This window comes from Podarcis melisellensis (genome assembly GCF_964234715.1).
Source record: "Podarcis melisellensis genome assembly, chromosome: 13".
NCBI classification, from domain to species: Eukaryota; Metazoa; Chordata; class Lepidosauria; order Squamata; family Lacertidae; genus Podarcis; species Podarcis melisellensis.
Window position 1 is genome coordinate 7162527 of NC_138545.1, and position 24380 is coordinate 7186906.

The 24380-nt window shown below is 46.3% G+C and overlaps 2 protein-coding genes and 1 long non-coding RNA gene across 6 annotated transcripts in view; 2 read left to right on the plus strand and 1 right to left on the minus strand.

Annotated features, from left to right (window-relative positions):
• Positions 1-2752: 2752 nt before the first annotated feature.
• LOC309355914 lies at positions 2753-10207 on the plus strand. 3 transcript variants are annotated; one of them, XR_014162617.1, is made up of 5 exons: positions 2753-2938; positions 3109-3198; positions 4080-4246; positions 7270-7374; positions 8923-10207. It is a non-coding gene; the product is annotated as an uncharacterized lncRNA (long non-coding RNA). The 3 variants fall into 3 exon arrangements; XR_014162618.1 differs by lacking the exons at positions 7270-7374; positions 8923-10207 and adding an exon at positions 5596-5723 and having other exon boundaries at positions 3957-4246; XR_014162619.1 differs by lacking the exons at positions 7270-7374; positions 8923-10207 and adding an exon at positions 5596-5723.
• LOC309355892 (uncharacterized protein C14orf119 homolog) lies at positions 7347-10356 on the minus strand. Its single transcript, XM_081887119.1, has 2 exons — positions 10220-10356; positions 7347-7886 (listed from the first exon to the last, which is right to left on the minus strand). The coding sequence occupies exon 2, from the start codon at positions 7883-7885 to the stop codon at positions 7538-7540; it is 348 nt and encodes a 115-aa protein (XP_081743245.1). The 5' UTR covers position 7886; positions 10220-10356; the 3' UTR covers positions 7347-7537.
• Positions 10357-10608: 252 nt separating this feature from the next.
• ACIN1 (apoptotic chromatin condensation inducer 1) overlaps positions 10609-24380 on the plus strand; it is a 38343-nt gene continuing 24571 nt past the window's right edge. The window contains exons 1-3 of one of the 2 annotated variants that reach the window (XM_081886691.1): positions 10609-10934; positions 16740-16805; positions 17104-17215. In XM_081886691.1, the coding sequence (XP_081742817.1) occupies positions 10797-10934; positions 16740-16805; positions 17104-17215 (316 nt within the window). In that variant the 5' untranslated portion in view covers positions 10609-10796. The remainder of the gene's footprint in view (positions 10935-16739; positions 16806-17103; positions 17216-24380) is intronic. The other variant, XM_081886690.1, reaches the window with a different exon arrangement.

The following is a 24380-nucleotide window of genomic DNA, read 5'->3' on the forward strand; positions in this document are numbered from 1 at the left end:
AATTGGAAGTCATTTTTAACTCCCCCCTATAAGTTTTATAATTGCTTTCAATTCCAGGAGTATATATGATGATAGTTATATTAATCTTGTTGTATCTTAGAGTGGTGGTTTGTTTTATTTTTCTGTTATGCTTGTTTACTTGTTTGTCCGTCTGTTTTTTCATAAATGTATTTATTTTAAATTAATAAAGATATATTTAAAAAAAAATCCCACACACATTCTGAAGGATGGCACCCGAAGGAAAGTGTGTGCGTCCAGAACAGGAAGCAATTGAGAGGGACTTGAATGCAAACAGGAAAAAGAGACACGGCATTGCAGAAGTCAGCCTGCTCACATCCCTCCTCAAAAATTTCCTGTAAGCCCCACCTAAGGTAATTTCACTCAGCAGGGAACAATTGGAAGGCCAAAGGTCTAAGGAGAAGGAGGAGGAGATTTTATTTACAGTGGTACCTTGGTTTATGAACTTAATCCGTTCTGGAAGTCCATTCTTAAACCAAGGTGTGCTTTCCCATAGCTGCAGGAGACTCAATTTACAAATGGAACACACTCGACAAGAAACGGAACATGTTCTTATTCCAAAGCAAAGTTCACAAACCAAAACACCTACTTCCGGGGTTGCAGCGTTCTTAATCTAAGTTGCTCATAAACCAAGCTGCTCTTAAACCAAGGTACCACTGCATTTTATTGTGTTTATGTTGCAGCAAGAAAGGAATGATTACTGGCCACACCTGTTTGAATGCAACTAGGAAAACGTGTGCCTCTGTAAGTAAGTAAAAGAGAGGCAAAATCTCCGGCCTGGGAACGGTTGGGATTCATGGATCTGTCAATTCCAGTTTTCTCGATTTCTCATCTTTCCAATCGTAAATTCAGTTCTCCATTTAGTTGTAACAATTTGCAATTAAAAAGTGGGAGGAGGAATCGTCGTGAATATTTGTCACCTTTCTAGTGCGAATTTCTGCTAACAAACACATTTTTGTATGCACTTTCATACATATGTATGTGTGATCATTGATGTTTCTAAGTGACATACATAAAAACAAGCCAGCTGGAACAGAAAAAAGTCTCAGTAACGCGAAGAGTATCCCTGTCTAATTTCAGGTGGGAAGGAGTTCCAAAGGCTTGGGCTCCACTCTATGTACATTTTTGCAAAGCAATTTCCCCCTATAATGCATTTTTGCATGCTATTTTCACCAATGTATGCATTTTGATGTACACGTCACCGTAATATGCACAGCATTTTGCAAAGCATTTCCCCTTTAATGTAATGTGTTTTTGTACGCATTAACTCCACTGGAGAACCGAATTGTTGCATACAGAGATGTGCAAATTGAAAACAAATAATAAAAATACTTTGGGGGAAGAAGAGAGATGTGAAACTTTTAAAGGATGGCTGATTCAGTGAGCGTATTGTTTTAGAAAGCGCTGCTGACTTTCTCGCTGATCCTTACCTAAAGGTTGGAAACTGCCCCCTTCTGGCCTGTGAGCACTTTCTAGATAGGCCTTTGGGGCAGATCTCCCCAAACGTAAGGAGAACTAAACAACTTGTGTCTAGAGTATGGATACCAGATTTTTTTCAATGAATCCGGGGAAACTTTTGAGTAGCGACAGGGAGTCATAGAATCATAGAATAGAATCATAGAATCATAGAGTTGGAATAGACCACAAGGGCCATCGAGTCCAACCCCCTGCCAAGCAGGAAACCCCATCAGAGCACTCCTGACATATGGTTGTCAAGCCTCTGCTTAAAGACCTCCAAAGAAGGAGACCCCACCACACTCCTTGGCAGCAAATTCCACTGTCGAACAGCTCTTACTGTCAGGAAGTTCTTCCTAATGTTTAGGTGGAATCTTCTTTCTTGTAGTTTGGATCCATTGCTTCTCTGGAGCAGCAGAAAACAACCTTTCTCCCTCCTCTATGTGACATCCTTTTATATATTTGAACATGGCTATCATATCACCCCTTAACCTCCTCTTCTCCAGGCTAAACATGCCCAGCTCCCTTAGCCGTTCCTCATAAGGCATCGTTTCCAGGCCTTTGACCATTTTGGTTGCCCTCCTCTGGACACGTTCCAGTTTGTCAGTGTCCTTCTTGAACTGTGGTGCCCAGAACTGTAGTGGGGATGGTGAGGCAAAAGACCCTGGGCCCAAGCACACATGCATATTGTATAAAGGTGCAAAGCCCTTCTTTCGCACCCTGTGAAACATAAATGCACAGAGTTTTTTAAAAACTGGGCAACAGCCGCCCGCCCGCGACTCCCGAGCCTCCCCTGATCTGTCAAAACGAAGCGGGCAGGAGATTGCACAAAACACGTCCTATGCGCACAATACACATCATATGGGGACTTCTGGCGAGGAAATATGGCGGGCGCCACGGCAGTGAGCAGCTCCTGAAGCCAGCCAGAGCCAACTGCGCTACCAGGCTGGCTCTGGGCTGCTGAGACTGCCACTGCCACATTTCCCAAGGACAGATTTGCAAATCTGGGGACATTCCGGGGACGGAATTTGTCTGGGGACAGATTTGCAAATCCGGGGACCGTCCCCGGGGACGTCTGGTAACCCTAGTCTAGAGCCCATCTGCCTACTTGCCACAAGACCACGAAGTTCAGAGTCTAAGATTACGGCATCAGTGCTTCTTGTCTTCGCAGAGAAGTCAACAAGTTCGTCTGGGCTTTGCATCAACAGCGTCTTATTTACAGCAGCCCTGGGCCTGTTGCAACGTGACCGCTTTGCTGTGTGCCCCCCCCCCCTTCTTATCTCGCTTCTCAGATGATTTATTGCGGGTCCTACCTAAACACAGCCAAGGGCTTTGGGATTGGCAGACAAGATGTCTTGCCTCAGGGCTGGGGCCGGGGCAAACCAAAAGCAGACCGGCTCTCCTATTGACACCAAGAAAGCTAGAGACAGATCAAGGAGATGGAGCAACTTCGCAGTGAGGAAAAGTTGCAACATTCGGGCCTTTATAGTTTAGAGAAATGGCAGGTAAAGGGGAGGGGCATGATAAGTGCCTGAAATAATGCAGTGCAGAGAAAATAGAAAGTAGGAGGGGGGTATTGTTTTCTTTTATTATGTATTATGTATTTATTATGTATTTTGCATCTCATTTTGTCAGCTACGGCAACAGCTCGTCTCTCCAAAAGAGTATGGGAGAACGTGATGCAAACGTCCAGTACCAAGATGTTGAGCACACCGTTTTATGGAAGTGAGTCATGGGCAACATATAACCTGTTATAAGAGTGCTGAGGTCTCAGATATAGAATAAATATTCATAAATGCACACACATCTACATATATGAACCATGTGTCTGGAGGAGCAATCCTGAAGCCATTTTGACTCTCCCAGTGACCTCAAATATTCCTCCGCAGCAAGGGAGGCAAATGGGGAAAGCCTTCCCATTGTCTTTTTGCTTGCAAATCCTGCCTTAAGGGCGTATTTGTGTACGAATAGGGTGAGCCTGAGACCTGGATTCAGGAACTAAAGTATTAACCATCACAAAAGAATGGCCAGGCTGCCCAGGTCATGCAATCAGTGACCATTATCAGGTATCCTGGTAGGCAGGATTTCTGCTGTAGACTGCCGCCTTCTGTGAAGTATGTATTGTGCACCACTGCTCAGGGTTCTCCTCCCTCCTGCGTGTGGTGAGTGGGGACCCTGTTACAACAGTTCCTTTAATAAAAATAAGGCTTACTAGCCGCTTTGCTTCTCAGTATATTCTGGCTGGCCTGTTATTTTCTCCTACCAATAGGGGACCCACTTAAGGACTCTATACGGGCTCTGGAATACCCCATAAGGGAAAGGGAGCAGTTTTTCTTACAAGAAACCGTTAGAAGTGACATCTCAACACTTTCCACATGCGTTGTGTGAGGAGAAATTGGGGTATTACAGGGCAGGGCAGAATTTCTAACAAAGGTGTGCCCTCCCAAGCCTACATTCCCAGCATGTTTGCACTCCTGTCTCAGCGATCTCTACGCTGGCTTGGTGATGTCCACAGAATGCAAGATGGCAGGATCCCCAAGAATGTAGGAATCCCTTGCAAAGGACCACCGAGCCTAGAGACAGACAGTCAGGTCTTGTATCCATAGCAGTGACCAGAGGAAGAATGGCTTGCTGGGAGGAGCATAGAGAGAAGAAATGCCACGGTGCATCTGCAGCAGCATAACTGGATGCCTTCATCTGCCCCAGCTGCAACCAAACATGTCTCTCCCGCATCGGTCCCTACAGCAACAGCAGGAGCTGCAACCGTCCAAAGGTGAGGCAGACAGGTGCCAACAACATTCTCCTTTTGTATTTCTCTGTTGCGAACCGCCCTGGGATGTTTGGATGAAGGACCGTATACAGCGGTACCCCGGTTTTCAAACGTAATCCGTTCTGGAAGTCTGTTTGAGTTCCAAAACGTTTGAAAACTGAAGGCAGAAGCCTCATTTCCTGTTCGATTTCCAAGGTGCATTCGAAACCTGAGGGATTTACCGTATTTTTCTCACCATAGGACGCACTTTTTCCCCTCCAAAAATGAAGGGGAAATGTGTGTGCGTCCTATGGTGCGAATGCAGGCTTTCGCTGAAGCCTGGAGAGAGGGGTCGGTGCGCACCAACCCCTCATGCTCTCCAGGCTTCGCACACCTCTCCGCAAGCAGTGGGAGCCCAGCGCTGGGCTCCCGCTGCTTGCGGAGAGGTGCCTGCATGCCGAAGCCTGGGCGCGCTGAGCTCAGCGCGTCCAGGCTTCGCGGACCTCTCTGCAAGCAGCGGGAGCGTTCCCGCTGCTTGCGGAGAGGTGCCTGCATGCCGAAGCCTGGGCGCGCTGAGCTCAGCGCGTCCAGGCTTCGCGGACCTCTCTGCAAGCAGCGGGAGCGTTCCCGCTGCTTGCGGAGAGGTGCCTGCATGCCGAAGCCTGGGCGCGCTGAGCTCAGCGCGTCCAGGCTTCGCGGACCTCTCCGCAAGCAGCGAGAGCGCTCCCGCTGCTTGCGGAGAGCTGCCTGTTTGAGGGCTGGGGTCGGGGGAAGCTCTAGCTTCCCCCGCCCCAGCCCCGCACCTGGGGGGGAAATAATTTTTTCCCCTTTATTTCCCCCCCAAAAAACTGGGTGCGCCCTATGGTCCGGTGCGCCCTATGGTGCGAAAAATACGGTACTTCTGGGTTTTCAGCGTCCAGTTCTGAAACATTTGACTACAGAGGCGTTCAAAAACTAAGCTACCACTGTACAAATGTAATACATAATATTAATACTATTTTTTCTCCTTTTCCTAATGCTCATTGGCTACATTCAAATGAAGGAAAGCTACTGCATATCAACCTAAGCAAGTTGTGCTTCCTTTTTCTGATTACTTGGCTATAGCTTTTGATAGAATACAGATAATTGAACAAACATTGTTGCATTACATTCTTCATGAAATTATCTTTCCAGTGATATGTAATTTTACGGTAGTGCTACAAGCCATCAAAACTCAGAAAGACACTTTTCCCAAAAGGTTTCCACAATTTTGACCACTAGTGTAGACGTGGCCTTGTGCATCTTAATGGAATAGGGGAAAACGTGAGTGCAAACTGCAAATGGCAGAAATCCATTTATTGGTTAACGTTCCTGTTCCGCCTTTCTTCCACAAGGGAACTCGAGTCTACCTGGGAGCTACAGATGGTTTCCGTGTGTGTCCAGCCGCTGAGTGGACGCAAATGTGGCCGCCTTCAGACCACTCCTGTGACTTGCAGGGCGTCATAATCCATTTCAACGATAATTGCAAGAGTGCGTGTGTTTCTGTGTGTTGATATGCACAGCCAGACACGTTACAGGCATTCCAGTCTGTTAGGTATTTGTATTAATTACGGGCTTAATATCCAAGCTATGGCTGCTAAGAGGTTGCCGGAACTCTGTCAGAAGGCACAGCTTGCCTGTGATTTCACAAACAGGGCCTCCCTTGCCTGAAAACGGCTAATCCCATTGATACAGACGCTTGATTGTTCTCCAGGACACATTCCTATTTTTAAGTCAGCCGCCAGCAAAGCAAACTTTTAAGGAAAGGCACCCAGGAGGTTTTGTCCTGGTCGGCCAACCTAAAGCTGGTCTCTTGGCAGGGCAGGATTAAATTTGATCACGGTGACCTTCCTGATCTTAAGGGGGCTGACAAAGACAGAAGTGTTTTATTTATTTTAAGGATTCAACAGATGCCCTCCACTGGCTTAGAAAGGGCAGATATTATAGCCCATATTATTTAGACCAAGGGTGGCCGACCAATTCCCACAGGCCATAACTACCCACTCAATTATTTTTGTGGAACTTACAAGAACTCCCCATTTGCAATTTTTTAAACAACAACAACAACATTTGCCCCTCCAAAGATTCCCTGCTGAAATGCCATGGTACCAAAAGCTTTTTAAAATGTGTGTCTCAAGGCTTTCCACTATTTTCCCTATTTTTAAATTTAAAAATATATATTCTTAATTTTTATTTTTTAAAAAAGAACAACTCCAGAAAATTCTCTCCTGGGAATCCACAAGGTTTTTTGTACAATCTCCCATGAAGTTGTCCTTTAAAAAATATCTAGTGAATGCAATAATGAATGAGAAAAACATTTAAAATAGTGTAGAACAGATGATGAAGGTGGCTTTGAGAACTGCAGTTCCCATTATGCCCACTTATTTTTACATTTTTGGCCACACCCACTCTGCCATGCCCCTCCCCCTAAGACTTAGTGATGGTCAATGCAATCCTTGGCCCGAAAAAGGTTCGCTGCTGCTGATTTAGACATTTGTGGTACAGGAAAAACTGAAGATCGTCCCCCAGGAGATCAATGCCCTAGGTGGGAAGTGTCAAAAATTAAAATAAAATAAATTATCAAATATTCTCATCTCAGTTTTCTCCTAAACGTGATTTCTACTCAAACCAAAAGAGCCTTTAGCTGCCTGTGGGTGGGATGTTTTTAAAGGCATTTCTTCCCCTCCTCAGTTTTATTGTATGTACAGTGGAACCTCGAGCTGTGGACGTAATCCGTCCTGAAGTCACGTCCACAACTCAAAGCGTTCGCATCCAGAAGCGCCACATCTGCGCATGCGCACGGCAGGATTTAGTGCTTCTGCGCATGTGCGAGCGGCGAAACCCAGAAGTAACCCGTTCTGGTACTTCCGGGTTGCCGCAGAACATAACACAAAAAGACGTAACATAAGGTATGACTGTATATGGGACCTCTTGTTTGTTTGTAAGTCACTTTGGGTTGCCCTGGGAAAGATAAAGCGACTGACATACTGAATCATAATAAAAAAGCAATCTTGCATTTCTGTTTGCAGGTAGGGAGAGGTTAGTGACAGATGAAAGAGGCCCTGACAATCAAAAAACAGGAGAGAAATACAGATGGCTCAACTCCTTTCAGGATAACCAACCATTTGCATTTGGTATAAATGTTTATTTTGTTTCCCTACAGCTGACAGTCACACATAAGATTGAGAAAATTTGGAGCGGGGGGGGGAAGAGGGAGGACCTGGCACAACCGTGAGGAATGTAAAAGTAGTCACTGCATAATCTTTTTGAGTGGAGGGAGGCACAACTCGGCCCCTGTTACGCCTGCCCAGCGGTCGCCGCCACCTCTTGGTAAAAGCGGGAGGCCAGATCCGGCACGGCCTCCTCCAGCTGCCTGACGAATTCGTTCCGCTCGGCCTCCGACCAGCTGCGGAACCACTGGTCCCACAGCCTCATCTGGCACTCAAAGATGGAGGGGGGCTTCCCGGGTCCCACGCTGAGCCCCGCCAGCCCTTCCAGCAGGGGGAGCACCTTCCAAGGCACGGCCTTGTCCACCAGGTCGCGGAGGAACTGCTCTCGTTGCGCCGGGGCCCAGCCCGACAGCCAGTGCAGGAGGCAGCGCATCTCTTGCGCGGTCACGTACGACAGGGGCAGCGGTTCGGACATCCTGCAGAGCAGGGGAAGAGCGGTGAAGAAATACAGGCAAGGGGAATTATGCGGCCTTGGGAGAAGCGAGGGAGCCTTCAGGAGACAGGGAGAGAGAAACAGGGCTTTGGGGAAGGGTGGGATTCAAACTCAAGAGTGGGAATAATAATAATAATAATAATATATTTTTTTATATCCCGCCCTCCCCAGCCAAAGCCGGGCTCAGAGCGGCTAACAACAATAAAAACAACACAGCATTGTAAATTAAATCCATTTTAAAATCAATTCAAAATCAAATTAAATTAATGGCAACCATTGGGCTAGAGTACTATGAGGATTACCAAAAGAGGGGGTCAGGCTGTGGCCTGGCCAAAGGCCTGGTGGAACAGCTCTGTCTTGCAGGCCCTGTGGAAAGATGTCAAATCCCGCAGGGCCCTAGTCTCTTGTGACAGAGCGTTCCACCAGATCAGGGCCACAGCCGAAGAAGCCCTGGCTCTGGTTGAGGCCAGCCTAGCCTCCCTGTGGCCCGGGACCTCCAAGATGTTTTTGTTTGAAGACCGTAAGGTCCTCTGTGGAATATACCAGGAGAGGCGGTCCCATAGGTATGAGGGTCCTAGGCCTCATAGCATAACTTTTGGCAAGCCCAGTAATGTCAGTCCTTGATGTTTCCAGACAAGCAAAGTACCCTCAATAGCTAACTTCCAACATGGGTGTAGTGGTTCAGGGCCTGTGGGGTGTGGAGCGTTGAAGACCCCTTATACTATGTCTGCTGCAGGGCCCTGGCCTCCAGCGTCTTAAGAGTCATCCCAGCAGCATGAAAGAGGAGCTTTTTAGCCACCGAGGATTGGCTCCTAGGATCACTCTGGAGAAAGTGTGTGCGAAGAAAACCATTCAGAAATCACTGAAGTGTTGAGTTGAAAGGGACCCAAACCCATTGCAAAGCTGTTCTGTATGCTCCAAATCTAAGCATTTAGGGGTACATTTCCAAGAGAAATGTGTGCACATTCTGTTACGTATAATGGAACTTCAGAGGAAACTTAGATGGTTGTAATTTTTAGAAATACAGCAAAATGTGGTTCCCATCAAAGGAATGGACAAAGGATACCAGCCCAAACTATTATTTCCACTTCCACAGGAACAGTTGCCAAAATTCGTCCCCTGGAGGTGCCACGAATTGAACCTGGCGTTTTGCTCCACGTGTTCCACCTAGGGCTATGAAAGTGACACAGCCTATACAAATGAGGGGACCAAGGCATGCCTTGAAGGCAGAATATTGGCAAATGGGTGTTGATGGTGCAATAGGAACTTACAGGAAATGATGCTGCTCCAAGTGCCTGCATGTAGCAATCACTTTAGAAGGCTGCAACACCACAGTAAGTTGTGCAAAACTGTGGCGGGCTCTCGTGAAGAGCAGCAGAAGTAAACAAGAGATGGAAAAGACCCTGCAAATGCTGGAGATGAAGAAGTGCACAACACAAATGACCAACTGAAAGCGAGCAGAGTGAGAATTATGTCCTGGGATCCCATATGCTGGCAGCAGGGGAGGTTATGAAGGCTGCTTCTTCAAACTACCAGGGACCTTACAAGAGAAGATTTGAAACAGAGAATTCTGGAAGAAGATGGAGAGAGAAAGCTGAATATATGAGTGTCCAGTCAGGAAGGCCCTGATGGTGCATGGGAATGAGGATAGGGGGTGGGCTGGTGATGTTTACATTTGAAACCTGGGTTCAAACCTTCTATCAGCTAAGGATGTAAAATGAGAATATTATTGTATATATTTATTTCCCCTGATGGAGCTCAAGGCAACTTGTAGGATCTGAGAAGAACCTGAATGTCGAATCGAACACAGGATGACATTATTACCATTTTTAAGCAATGAAACTAGGATCCACTAATACCCTAGGAATACACCGGCAGGGAACATCCCAGTAACTAATTAAAATGTTGTAGCAAATAGCTTGCTTTTTTTTTTTTACACCAGGGGGCATAATTTGAACCACCTCTTAGCTCCTGGAGGGAGGGGGGTGTCCGTTTTTGATCTGAGAAGGACTCCCGCAATCGTCCACCCACCCCACCTTCCGAAAACGGAACGTCTCAGAAAGATCAGCCCTAAACATATTCTGATTTAAGTGCTAATATAGCCCCGAGATTTCAGAAGGTGGCGGTGGAGAGGGTCAAGTTTCGTCACTCACCCTCTCCCCACCACCCACCCATTCATTTGTGCAAATGCCACAACGGGAGGGGCTGCCATTGCAATTCCACGATTCCCTCCTCTCCTATAACATGACAGGCTGGGGGTGGGGTGGGGTGACGCTCCCAAGAAAGATCCCCGGAAAGCCGGCGCCGAGTTCTCACCTGAGTCCGCTCCCTGCTCAACACGCGCCTCCTCCCGTCCCGACATCCAATGTCGCCGCTTCCATTTTTCACCGCGGGGAGGAGACTCGGGAGGAGGGACGGAAAGAGCCGAGCGCGTCCGGAAACGTCCGAAGTTCAGTCCAATGATTTGCGCGGGGAGGAGGAAAGAACGACGATCGCCTTCCTCTCGGCGGAAATTGCCGAGGGGGTTTCGCGCGACACGGCCAGGAATTCCGGCGATCGCCGGAAGTTACCGAGAACCTTGCCGGAACTTGCTTCCGGATTGGAGCGCTCTTCGGGAGACCCGGAAACACCCGAAATAGCCCGGAAAGAATCGCCGGGCGAGGGTAGCACCCGCGCAACTCCCCCCTTTGCCCTCCCTCCCTCCCCTCATTTGGGGTTCTGGATACTGAGCGGAAGTGGCCGGAAACGCACGACTGCGAACGAAGCGCGGGCGGAGATTCTCGAGCCAAGTCGAAGGCGGTGTCGGAGGTCGCCTCAGAGCGCCGAAGCCCCCTCCGGAAGTTTCCGAACGCCCCCGAAGCTCCGGGGAGGGCAGGCAGCGGCGCCACACAAGATGGCGGACGGGGAGGAGGTTACTCTGGACGGGAGGCCGCTCCAGGCGTTGAGGGTCGCCGACCTGAAGGCGGCTCTGGAGCAGCGCGGCCTGGCGAAGAGCGGGCAGAAGAGCGCGTTGATCAAGCGCCTCCGCGGGGTGAGAGAAAGGGCCCGGCGGAAGGGGGCCCTGGGGCCCGGGCCGCTCCGCGCATGCGCAGACCCAGACAGGCAGTTTTTTTGGCCTCAGCGACGGGGCTCGTGGCCCCGGGGTGCAGATCGTTACTACGCATGTGCGGGGCAGTATCCCACTACTGCCACCAAGTGGCGGGGCGAGGTTGTGCGGGGCGCCACCGGTTGCACAAGTGGGGGGGGGAGGACGGTGCCCACACCACCAAAGGGAGAGGGCCCCCCACTTCTGACATCACTTTGGGGTCACCCAGCAGGAGGAGGGAGTGGAGGTCCTCCTTTAAAAAAAACAGGGGGGTAGATCTCGTGAAAGCTGTATCTCTTGTTACTAAATCAAAGCGGGATTGGGATTCAGTGTTGGAGGGAAAGTGGTAGGTTTTATAACCATTAAATTACAACCATATCCCTTTTCAGCTTCACCTTTCACCCTTGCAAAATTATTTTTTGAGGGGGCGGTGCCCCCCTGGTTAATTCTCCGTGTTTTATACCTCCATTGAGCTTCCCTGGCAAATGTTACAGGCGGTTAGGACGAGCCAGGTGAGCTTTGCAAGAGCTGAGCTGCTGTGTTGGAGCTCTGCCAGTTGAAGACGCCTTGCATTTTTATTTTACGTAAAGTTTCTGCAAAATGTTAAAGTGTGCAGAGGGTTTTGTGAGTATCTCCCTTGGGCATGTTGAGAACTTTCCACAAGGTCGGCTCCAAGTCTTTCAACTTCAGAACTGTGCCCCGCTGAAAGCAGGCATTTCTCTATTCTGTCCATGTACGGAGGAGTGTTGTGTTTGGAATGTAATATAAGTAAATGGACGCAGAATCTGTGAATGTATCAGAAGTATAGGGAGTCCAGAGTGAGGGGTTGGGAAGCTGTGCATTTTACCTTGTGTCGACTTTCATTCTTGATGCCATGGCACAGGGAGTTAGCAATTGAAAAGGAAGACAAGTTGTGGTGCCCTGTCCTGGGCAAAAGTTCGTTATGCTCTGCTTTTGGTGTCAAATGGATGTATGGGATAAATGGATATTGCTCGTTCTTATGTCATGTTATTGGAACTGTTCCCAGACTGTACGTGTGTGCATGTGTGGTGTTATCCTTTTCCCCCCTTCCTTGACTTAAATTCTGTGATCATGATAGTAACACTTGCTGAGTTCATGGCAGAGGTAAGATTTGAACCCAGGGCTTTCCTGCTTCAGTGTTGAATCTCTTGGGTTACAGTAGCTGTCAGTCCTCTGGGTGTCAGCGCTTTTCTGGCTGAATCATAGAGTTGGAAGAGACCACAAGGGCCATCGAGTCCAACCCCCTGCCAAGCAGGAAACACCATCAGAGCACTCCTGACATATGGTTGTCAAGCCTCTGCTTAAAGACCTCCAAAGAAGGAGACTCCACCACACTCCTTGGCAGCAAATTCCACTGTCAAACAGCTCTTACTGTCAGGAAGTTCTTCCTAATGTTTAGGTGGAATCTTCTTTCTTGTAGTTTGGATCCATTGCTCCGTGTCCGCTTCTCTGGAGCAGCAGAAAACAACCTTTCTCCCTCCTCTATGTGACATCCTTTTATATATTTGAACATGGCTATCATATCACCCCTTAACCTCCTCTTCTCCAGGCTAAACATGCCCAGCTCCCTTAGCCGTTCCTCATAAGGCATCGTTTCCAGGCCTTTGGCTGCTTACAGTGTAGTACTATGCCACTTTTCCAATTTGTGAATAAGCCCTGCTGTGCTTGGTGCACCTTTGTGCCACGTAAATTAATCAAAGCCTTTGGTGTGTAGCTGCAAATTTGGATTATAGAAGCATACGAAGAACCTAGCTGCTGGATCAGGGCACAGGCCCATTTAGTTTAACGTCCTGTTCTCGCTAGTCTGGTGTCCTGTTCTCCAGCAGATGCTCAAGGGAAGCCTGCAGGCAAGACCTGGGCGCAAGAACACTCTTGAGTCATACCGCCTCTTGACAGTGGAGCTAGACCATAGCCATAGCCTTCATTATAAGGCAGTGTGATGTAACACATTGAATTGTAGAGTTGGAAGGGAGCACAAGGATCATATAGTCTAACCCTTTTGCCCAACCTGGGGCTCAAACCCACAGCCCAGAGAGTAAGAGTCTCTTGCTTAAGAAATGGGCCCTCAAATGCAGGTTTGAGTTGAAAGTGGGTCCAGTGTCCGGAAGGATTGAAGACTATTGGTGTAACAGGTTACTGTGTTGTACAGTGGTACCTCGGGTTACATATGCTTCAGGTTACATACGCTTCAGGTTACAGACTCCACTAATCCAGAAATATTACCTTGGGTTAAGAACTTTGCTTCTGGATGAGAACAGAAATCGTGCTCAGGCGGCGCGGCAGCAGCAGCAGGAGGCCCCATTAGCTAAAGTGGTCTTCTGGTTAAGAACAGTTTCAGGGTAAGAACCAACCTCTGGAATGAATTAAGTACTTAACCCGAGGTACCACTGTACTAGAACTGGGAGACTTGGGTTCTAATTGCCATGCACCCATGAAGCACATTTGGGGTCAGTATCTCAGCCTCACCTACCTCACAGGGTTGTTGTGAGGTTAAAACAGGTGGCGTACGAAGGAAGGGCAAGACAGAAATGTAACAGGCAACATGGGGCTGTGTGTGGTGAGTCAGTTACTTGTTACATGAATCCTATTTGCACTTACTTCATTGCACATGTGTGATTCTTTCTGCATTAATAGACTCTGTTTGGGCGGGAGTCCGATCTTAATTTGAGCTGCAACTTGTTAGGATTCGGGGCTGGAAGTACTGAGAGAGCCCACCCTCGAGCCTGCAGGGTGCTCAAGTCGCTCTTCCATCAGTGACTACAACCAGCCTCACATTATTGGGATTAAAAAGAGAGGCTGCCAGATGGGCTTGAGCCCCAGTAACTCTCTCTGTAAAAATTAGCCATTGGTGGAAGCGCTGAATTAGGCAAGGCTTGCGCTACACAACCAGTAACTTCTCTTGAGAATTAGTTGTGCTTAGATACAATGCCGTTGCATTTTCCGAGTGTCAGTATGTTTCTGGCTGGCACTGTAAATTCCCCCATCTTTGTAAAGAACTCGCTTCCTCCTGTATTCTGCATGTTTTCTGTTGATTTGTTCTTCTGGCTGGAGTAATTTGGCCCCCAAGAGATTTGGTCAATTGACCAAATGAAAGTATCTTTCAAGATAGTTAAAATAGTGACCAACAGGTTGTATGTGAAATTCAAAACATTAATTAGACGGCTGTCATTTGTTGAAGAATATATATATATTTATTAGATGCACGTTTCCCTCAAGGAACTCAGTGTGGCGTACATGGTTATCCTGCCATTATATCTGCACAACAACCCTGTGAGGTAGGTTAAATTGAGGGCATTTAATAGGCCCAGCATCACCTAATGAGCTTCATGGCTGAGTGGGGATTTCAACCTAGATCTCCCTGACCATGAGATCATACAATAGTAGAGTTGGAAGGGATCCTGAGGGTCATCTAGTCCAACCCCCTGCCAGATCTCCAAACTCTACTCACTAGGCATTAGCTTTTGCTGCCAATTACCGTATTTTTCACTCCATTGGACGCACCGGACCATAGGAGGGGGAGAACAGGGGAAATTTTTTTTCTTGTTCTCCCCCTCTAAAACAAGGTGCGTTCAAGGTACATTCACCAGAGCTTGTGGGGCTGGCGATGGGGGGAAACGCTGCTTTCCCCCACCGCCAGCCTCAAAGATCCCTGAAGCCTTTGGAGCGCAGCGCCCCGCTGCCCTGGAGAGGCTTTGCGCGCAGCCGTCCCCAAGCTAGAGCAGCGAGTCGGAGCCCTCCGTCTCGCTGTTCTGGCTTGGGAACAGCCTTGCTAGCTTCTGCAGGACAGCGGGGTGAAGGCACCCCGCTGCCCTGGAGAGGCTGTGCGCGCAGCCGTCCCCAAGCTAGAGCAGCGAGACGGAGCGCTCCGCAGTGCTCGTCTTCCTGTTCTGCCTTTGGGCTTAGCGGCGCAGCCTGCATTCGCTCTATAGGACACACACACATTTCCCCTTAGTTTTTGGAGGGGAAAATGTGCGTCCTATAGAACGAAAAATACGGTACTTCTTGTGCCCCTGCTTGAAGATGCCTGCAGTTAATAGGAAGAGTTCACTATAAGAAGCATTGCTTTTTTGCTATTGGGTTTGCAGGTGTAACAGATGACAGTGTACTGAAATTTTAAAAAGTAAACACCTTTACATTGGCATTTAGAGCCTCGTGGACTATTTGACCATGGTCAAATAATGAACCAACTAACAACTGACCAGTGCACCAACGCTACTTCTTGCCACTGTTTTAGTCGGACTTGATGTTCTGAGTTTCAGGCAAGAGTGGAAATTTGTCCTTGTTTTCATCGCTGAATGACACGGATACCTGATTTCAGCTTTCTTATTATAGTAGACCTCATTCTGTGTGTGCGGTAGGGGTTGTCATTGCTTCTGATTAGGTAATTTTTTGGGGGGTGGGGGAAGACGGCCCTTTTGCATTTAGGTTGGCTGGGTTGGAGTGTAGCCTCTTCCCAGCTGGAAGAGGCTACACTCTGGCTTTAAATCAAGTTTAGTTACCATTAGATCATCCCTAGTTGCTCCAGAGATTTTAGACTAAGACTCCCATCTACCACGGTTAGTCACGCTGGCCAAGGTGAATGGGAGACGGGGTCCAAAAAGTTGGAGAGCGCTGGGTTGGAGAAGACCACATTAGTTGCTGTAGGAAACCAGGATTTATCTGAAAAGCACACAGAATATTAAATGAGCCTCAGCGTCATGACTTTGATTTTTCTTCTTTAAAAGTCAGTTAGTATGACCTACCTGAATGGATTGTTGTGCAGATAGAGGATAACATTTTGTATCGTCTTTTGCAAATGAAGAAGTGTGCTGCAAATGATTAGCTGTTGCAGAAACTTCCAGGATGCGTCTGGCAGGGTTCTGTGTGATGAGAGATGACTTGGGTGGTGTACATGTTTGGTGCTGTACAGATGTGCTGTTTCAGTGAGATGTTGACAAGTTAGTAGCTAAATATCTTACCGTGAATCGCATGTGAGCTTCCTCTGAAGATATCTGATGAAGGTTGGTTGTGTAAAAAAGTCAACTGGAGTCTTAAGTTCCAGACTGGTGGCACGTGTGTTTTCTGACTTGGGATAATTGAACTGAAGAGTCCATTTTCTGATCAAGCTGACATCTGTGGATTTAGCTGGATTGTACTAAAACCTAGTGAGATTAATTACATTTCAGTAAGAGGCGCAAAAGAAGTGGTGCAAAATTATGAAGTAATGACTTCTGATTCACCATTGCGTGTTGGTGGAAAGGCATGCAGAGATTTGGAGGTGTCGTTGTGTTAGGACTTGGAGGACCTGGGCTTATTGGGGGGTATGAAGGAGAAGTTGGCCTTGGACAGGTCACAGGAGCTGGGGTAGGTAGGGTGGTTTAGATTTCTTGAGTTAGGTTGCTGAGTGAGGGTTGGGGTGAGTTTAGGAAATGCAGGGTTGGGTTAAAGACTAATCATCGCTAAGAAAGTGACAGAAGAATGCTGGGTTTAACTCACGGCACTGAGAATGGATTGGATGGTTGGTTATTGGACGTCTTGAGAAACTGGTGTAACTCCGGTTGTATCCTTTATGGCTTAGCATATGGAAGATGGTTCTTGATGGACTTTGGGATAGAGTGTTTTTTTTTTAAAAAAAAAAAAGAGAGAGAGATGGTGATGAGTATGTTTGGGGCATGGGCCAGCCTTGGGTGCCTCCAAAGTTCTGGGCAGTGTGAGATGATCTGACCTGATACCTCCCTTTTTTCATTTCAGGCCCTGATGCTCGAAAACCTCCAGAAGCACTCAACCCCTCACACCACCTTCCAACCCAATTCCCAGGTGAGAGATGCGCTGTGTGGTTGTGCTGCACCAAACTGGCTGCAGGGAGCATCCCTTTCCCTTTGTCTCTCTGCAGTTGGCCCTGAAAGTCCCGCAATAATTGTGTGTGCGCAGTTCCATTCCTGCCCCCACAGCTGCAGCGTGAACCTAGGGGCTCCTCAGCTTTACACCTAGGCTTACTTCCCTGGAGTTTGTGCCTTCCCGTTCTAGCTTGCTAGATCCACCATAACTGCCAAAGGTTGGGGTCGAAACTCTTGCCCTCCTTGTAAGGCCCACTTTCTCTATTGTGTCCTGTCAGATTGGCGAGGAGATGAGTCAAAATAGCTTCATCAAACAGTACCTAGAAAAGCAGCAGGAGTTGCTGAGGCAACGTCTGGAACGGGAAGCTCGGGAAGCTGCGGATTCAGAGAGTGAGTATAATGAGCCCCGTTCTCTCTCTCTCTCTCTCTCTCTCTCTCTCTCTCTCTCTCTCTCTCTCCTGATTCTCCACTCTAGTTAAACTTGGGAGGCAGACTGCCGTTCAGAACCAAAGAATTAAGGCGCATTCTTGTATTGCTGTTGTTGGCTTTTAATTCTGTAAGCACCTCTGGCTAACGGGAACTCTTAAGTCTAATTGGTAGCCAGCATATCTTTTGCCTGCTGCGGATGTTTGGAAGGAAACCAAAATGGATGTCTTGGAACGGTTTGTGTTCTGAGCAGTCGTATTGCCCACCCTAGAAGCTCCTGTGGCATTTGGAAGCTTGTGCCGCTTTTGAAAATACTGATTTTGTTCATTCCTAGTTAGTGGTACTTTCCTCAATATTTGTATTAAAAGTCTGTGGTCATTTTAGGTGGAAAAGAAAAATGGTACAAGTGTTTCATTCTGTTCCATGAAAACACGGAGGCTCTGACAATTCGAAACATACAAAGAGAACTCTCTGAGGTTACAGACAGCTTCCTTCTTTTCTTTCCTCCTCCTCCTTTATATATTTATTTATACCCTGCTGTTTTACCTGACGGGAATCAAGGCAGCTTACAGATGAAAACAAGAACCACTAAAATCATAGAAAAGGCAATTGTTAAAATACAGTGGTACCTCGGGTTACAGATGCTTCAGGTTACAGACTCCGCTAACCCAGAAATAGTACCTCGGGTTAAGAACTTTGCTTCAGGATGAGAACAGAAATTATGTGGCGGTGGCAGCGGGAGGCCCGTTAGCTAAAGTGGTGCTTCAATGTTAAGAACAGTTTCAGGTTAAGAACGGACCTCCAGAACGAATTAAGTTCTTAACCTGAGGTACCACTGTAGAATTAAACACTGATAGAATTAAAGCTATACAGTGGTACCTCTGGATGCGAACGGGATCTGTTCCGGAGCCCTGTTCGCATACTGAAGCGAACGCAACCCACGTCTGTGCGGGTCGCGATTTGCCACTTCCGCGCATGTGCTTGAAGTCATTTTGAGTGCAAGCGGCGAAACCCGGACACGATGTGCTCCGTTACGTCCGGGTCGCTGCAGAGCGCAACCCGAAAAGGCTTAACCTGAAGCGACTTCAGCCCGAGGTATGACTGTATAATCTAAAAAATCTGTTTAAAACATACCAATAATTGCAGTGAAAACATGATACAAGCAGTGAATTCCCAAAAGCCTGTTGGAAGAAGAAAGTCTTCACCTGCCAGCAGGACAGCAAGGAAGGAACCTGTCTAACGTCTCTAGGGAGGGAGATCCATAGTCTGGGAACCACCACTGAGAAGGCCCTCTCCTGCGTCCCCACCAAGCATGCCTGTGAAAGTAGGGTGCTTCCTCCCTCCCTCTCTTTCTCTCTTCCTTCAGTTTATATGCCATCCTTCCCTCCCAAAGGAGCTCAGGGCAGCAAGCACATCAGGAATAAAAACATTTGAAAACACATTTTAAAAATGGTTGAAAACATTATCTCAGCCAGTGACTGTCAGGAACAGTGTTTTCCAGTCATCAAACGCCTAGGTAAGCAGGGCTGTTCTCAAGTTCCTCCTGAAAGTTAATAATGATGGATCCAGGTTCAACTCACCTGGGAGGGATTGTAGGGGCCGAAGTAGTTGATATTAAGGAAGGCGCTCTTTTAGTTATTGACAAGGCTGCAACCCCAAAGAGTGACCAAAAAATTCAGAAAAATTGTGTTAAGTTCCAAATTAAGGAATTGGATAAGAACACTGAAAGATCAAGAAATATTTTTCCTGCGGAAAGAAAAATTGATAAGAGGATTGAAATGATGGGCAAAAAGGTGGAGGAAAGGATGCTATCATTTTTGTCTGCTGACTGCGCTGTTTTTAAATCCTTATGGGTGTCTCTATCGAAAGGCAGGTTATAAATTCCGTATAGAAAACAAGTAAATATGTAACTTGGAACACAAACTTTGATGACCTGGCACGTTAAATGGGTCCTTGTGAAAAAGCCCCTAGTAAAAAAGCAAAGGGAATGTTAAAATAAAGTTGATGAGTTGGAAAACGTTTTGAGGAGAAACAACTTGTTCTTGTGGAGTGTTTTTGATGAAACAGAGGGCAAACAGGTGGTACTCTCCAGTAAATTATGGGTTTGTATTCTGCACATTTACTGATTGACAAGATAGCATGGAAGTTTTATATCAGGTATCAGAATACTGTTGACTGACCATGGCAGTTATTAATAAAGCTTTCAAGGTAACGATATAAAACCATTAAGTAGTTTAGGTTACTTAAAATCGGAGGTTGCGATTACCGAAGGTCATGTTTAAGTTGTCCTTCCTCAGGGATGCTGCAAGAAGAAACATGTTGAAATTTGTGGTTGTGCGACAGGATAGGCATCAATAATTGGTGTGTTTCTCTCGCTAAATGAATTGCTTCTTCATGCCCCATTAGGATAGGCAGCGTATGTTTGTTCTTGAGAAGGTCAGTTATTTATTGTCCGCTTTAAGAAATTTGGAAATAACATTGAGGGACAGTTTATTTATTTATTTATTTATTTAAAAAACCTTGTTGCTATAAAAACACAATCATCTTGTGAAGCTTAGTTGGGCATCTTGTTGAGCAGTGCAAAGAGCCTTTTTCGGCTGATGAGGTCAAAGGCCCTTGTCAGGTCTATGAAGGCGATAAAGAAGGGCGAGGCCTCGTCTCTCGGCAAGACTCCTGCAGCTGGAACAGTGAGAAAATCACATTGGCTGCTGAGCTCTAAAGCTGTATTGTGACATGGGATAGACTCTTGTCAGTGAATGACTGTAATCTGTTGAGAACCGCACGGGCGAAGGTTTTCCCCACAATACTCCACAGGGAGATCAAAATATATCAGTGCAGTTTACAGTAATTCTTATATACAGTCCTTTTTTTCTTTAAAAAATGTTTAGGGGTACTCTCGTTTTGACTCAAGAAAATCACCATTTTATAGTTCAAATTGGGGAAAATAAATACAGTAAATGGACAAAAGTACAAAGATTCATAAAATGTTTAGGGGTATGTGTACCCCTGCGTCTCCCCAGAAAAAAGGACTGCCTATATATATATATATATATATATTTGCTTTCGTAGATTTTCACGGGTACAGGAATGCAGGTTTTGGTGTCCTCGGGTGTCTTCCCGTGTAAAAGTTGGGGTGTCTAGGCGACGTTTCGACGAGGTCTCACTCGTCATCTTCAGGCTGGTGCTTTCGGCTTCTTGTTACTGGAACAGAGCAGGATCTCAGTGTTTGAGTTCCTATAAATACTGTTGAGGGGGTGTGGTGTATAGCCTCCAATGTTCTGGGCAGAGAGGAAGTTCCCAGGCTAGTATGCCTTTTCTTCTTTTGTTCCTTAATTACTTGAGGGATATCTTGAGTGATTTCTTGAGTGATATCCTGAGTACCACTTAGGTGGGTCATTAGGTGTGGATTAGTTGCTAAAGTCTTTGTGTCTTGACCTCTTGAACTTTGTGAAGAGTTTTTCTGAGAAGATGGCTGTACTGCACTTAGTTGTGCTCTGGCTTGGCTTCGTGTATAGGGGCGAGCTGTGGTTTTGTGGCCTGTGTCAGCCAGATCTGTGTAGGGATTGCAGGGGGGTGCAGCATCTGGAGGTGCCACCATGGTTTGGCTACTGGATGGTGTCTGTAATTTATCTGTGGAGAGGGTCTGGGTTTGGGTCTGGTGTGGTTGATTGGTGATGGCGTTCTGTGTGCCTCTGGATCTGGTGTCAGTTTTTGTGGGGAGGGCTAATTTCCAGATGTCTGGCAAGCGGGATGTGTCGTCACGCTTGTTCATGTTGTGGGGGTGTTTCTCTATCTCGATGGCTTCCATGATTATTCTCTTGTGGTGATGTTCCATGTTAAAGAGCAATTTGGAATCTGCAAAATTAATTTCGTGTCCTGTTTCTTTCATGTGTTGGAAAAGAGAGGAAGTTTTTTCTTCTTTTTTGACGGCATTCTTGTGTTCTGCGATACGTGCATTTATTCGTCTGTTTGTTTGTCCAATGTACGTGGCTGGGCAGACTTTGCAGGGTATTTCATAGACCCCTTGGTTTTCCAACTGGATTTTATCCTTGGGGTTTCTGAGGATATTGGCTATTTTTTGGTTGGTGCAAAAGGCTGTTTTGATATTGTGTTTATGGAGGATTTTGCTAATTTTATCTGTAGTGCCCTTGATATAAGGAAGGAGGGCCATGCCATTGTTTTCTTCTGTGTCTTGGTTTTTGGGGGGTGTTTCTTTTTGGATTAGCTTCGTAACCCTGTTTTGCTGGTATCCATTGGCAATTAACACATTTGAGAGATTCTGTAACTCAGTTGTCAAGTGGTCTTGGTCAGCCAGGCGTTTGGTTCTGGAGATGAGAGTCTTGGCTACGGAGTTTATTTGTGCAGGGTGGTGGTGTGATTGTGCATGTAAGTAGCGGTTGGTGTGTGTTTTTTTCCGGTAGATAGTGTGTCCTAGGGAGCCATCAGGTTTTTTGTAGATTAGGACGTCAAGGAAGGGAAGTTGGTTGTTGGCTTCTATTTCCATAGTGAATTGTATTTTGGGGTGTAGGCTGTTGAGATGTGTGAGGAAGCTATCCAGTTTTTCCTTCCCGTGTGGCCAAATTACAAAGGTGTCGTCAACATATCTGAGCCAAAGTTTGGGTTTGTGTTCTGACTTGTCTAAAGCATTGGTTTCAAAGTGTTCCATGTACAGGTTTGCGATGACCGGTGAGAGGGGTGATCCCATAGGTGCTCCTTCTATCTGTTTGTATCTTTGTCCATTGTGGATGAAGTACGTGTTGGTTAGGCAGTGGTTGGTCAGGTCCAAGATGTATTCGGGGGGATTGTATTTGTTTTGAATGGCTGTCAAGGCTTCATTAATGGGCACTTGTGTGAAGAGAGATACAACATCGAAGCTCACAAGTAGGTCATTAGGATGTAGGTTTTGCTTCTTTATTGTTTCTATGAACTGGAAGGAGTTTGGAACGTGTGAAGAGATGGATTCTGCATAGGGCTGAAGTTGCTTGGCGAGAAATTTAGCGAGATTTTGTAGAGGTGAGCCTATGGAGCTGACTATTGGTCTGAGTGGTGTTCCTTCTTTGTGTATCTTGGGGAGGCCGTAGAGTTTGGGGCATCTGGATGATTTTTCTCTGGGGATGATTCTTAGCTGGATTTCTTCACTGATAGGAGAGGCTTTTATTTTGGATTTGGTGGTTTTTTCCAGATAGGTGGTGGGATCTGTTTTTATAGGTTGGTAGGTAGGATCTTGGAGTAGATTTGATAGTTTTGCTTGGTAGTCCGATGTGTTCATCACAACAGTGGATATCACTCAAGAAATCACTCAAGATATCCCTCAAGTAATTAAGGAACAAAAGAAGAAAAGGCATACTAGCCTGGGAACTTCCTCTCTGCCCAGAACATTGGAGGCTATACACCACACCCCCTCAACAGTATTTATAGGAACTCAAACACTGAGATCCTGCTCTGTTCCAGTAACAAGAAGCCGAAAGCACCAGCCTGAAGATGACGAGTGAGACCTCGTCGAAACGTCGCCTAGACACCCCAACTTTTACACGGGAAGACACCCGAGGACACCAAAACCTGCATATATATATATATATATATATATATATATATATATATATATACACATACATACATACACATACATACATACACACACACACACACCTGAGACCATCAGCTAACTGTTATAGAAGGATGTGTTATTAATTGCCTGCATAAGCCTGGCAAAATAGCCAAGTTTTCTTCTCTCTCTCTCTCTCTCTCTATATATATATATATGCAGGTTTTGGTGTCCTCGGGTGTCTTCCCGTGTAAAAGTTGGGGTGTCTAGGCGACGTTTCGACGAGGTCTCACTCGTCATCTTCAGGCTGGTGCTTTCGGCTTCTTGTTACTGGAACAGAGCAGGATCTCAGTGTTTGAGTTCCTATAAATACTGTTGAGGGGGTGTGGTGTATAGCCTCCAATGTTCTGGGCAGAGAGGAAGTTCCCAGGCTAGTGTGCCTTTTCTTCTTTTGTTCCTTAATTACTTGAGGGATATCTTGAGTGATTTCTTGAGTGATATCCTGAGTACCACTTAGGTGGGTCATTAGCCAAACCATGGTGGCACCTCCGGATGCTGCACCCCCCTGCAATCCCTACACAGATCTGGCTGACACAGGCCACAAAACCACAGCTCGCCCCTATACACGAAGCCAAGCCAGAGCACAACTAAGTGCAGTACAGCCATCTTCTCAGAAAAACTCTTCACAAAGTTCAAGAGGTCAAGACACAAAGACTTTAGCAACTAATCCACACCTAATGACCCACCTAAGTGGTACTCAGGATATCACTCAAGAAATCACTCAAGATATCCCTCAAGTAATTAAGGAACAAAAGAAGAAAAGGCACACTAGCCTGGGAACTTCCTCTCTGCCCAGAACATTGGAGGCTATACACCACACCCCCTCAACAGTATTTATAGGAACTCAAACACTGAGATCCTGCTCTGTTCCAGTAACAAGAAGCCGAAAGCACCAGCCTGAAGATGACGAGTGAGACCTCGTCGAAACGTCGCCTAGACACCCCAACTTTTACACGGGAAGACACCCGAGGACACCAAAACCTGCATTCCTGTACCCGTGAAAATCTACGAAAGCAAATATATATATATATATATATATATATATATATATATATATATATATATATATATATATATTTATTTAATTTTCCAAATTTTGAAATTTACAAACCATTGTCAAACAACCAAAACAAAAAGAGAATTCCATAAATTCCCATGGACTTCCCTCCTCCCCTTTGTGGATCCTCGTGTTAACCTTTTTCCTCCTGCATCTTCTCTAGTAATACAATTCTATTAAATCTCCATTACAATCGTAGTCCAACGTTAACGACAAGTATCATTTCGATCCTACTACTAATTTTAATTGTTTACAATGATTTTTAAGATAAATTATATATTTTCCCCATTTCTTACTAAAATGTTGGTCTTTGGTCTTCCTGATTCCTAGTTTTTCCAGTCATTCTTGGCGTTTCGGCATAGCTTATCAATTTAACCTGCTATTCTAAAATAGCCAAGTTTTCAGCAGGCATTTATAGGTTGAAACAGAAGGCACCTGCTGAATCCCTGTTGGCAAAGCATTCATCA

What these genes read in the sequence shown, in the direction of transcription:
- LOC309355892 (XM_081887119.1), bottom strand. Translation starts at nt 7,885, where the DNA reads ATGTCCGAACCGCTGCCCCTGTCGTACGTGACCGCGCAAGAGATGCGC.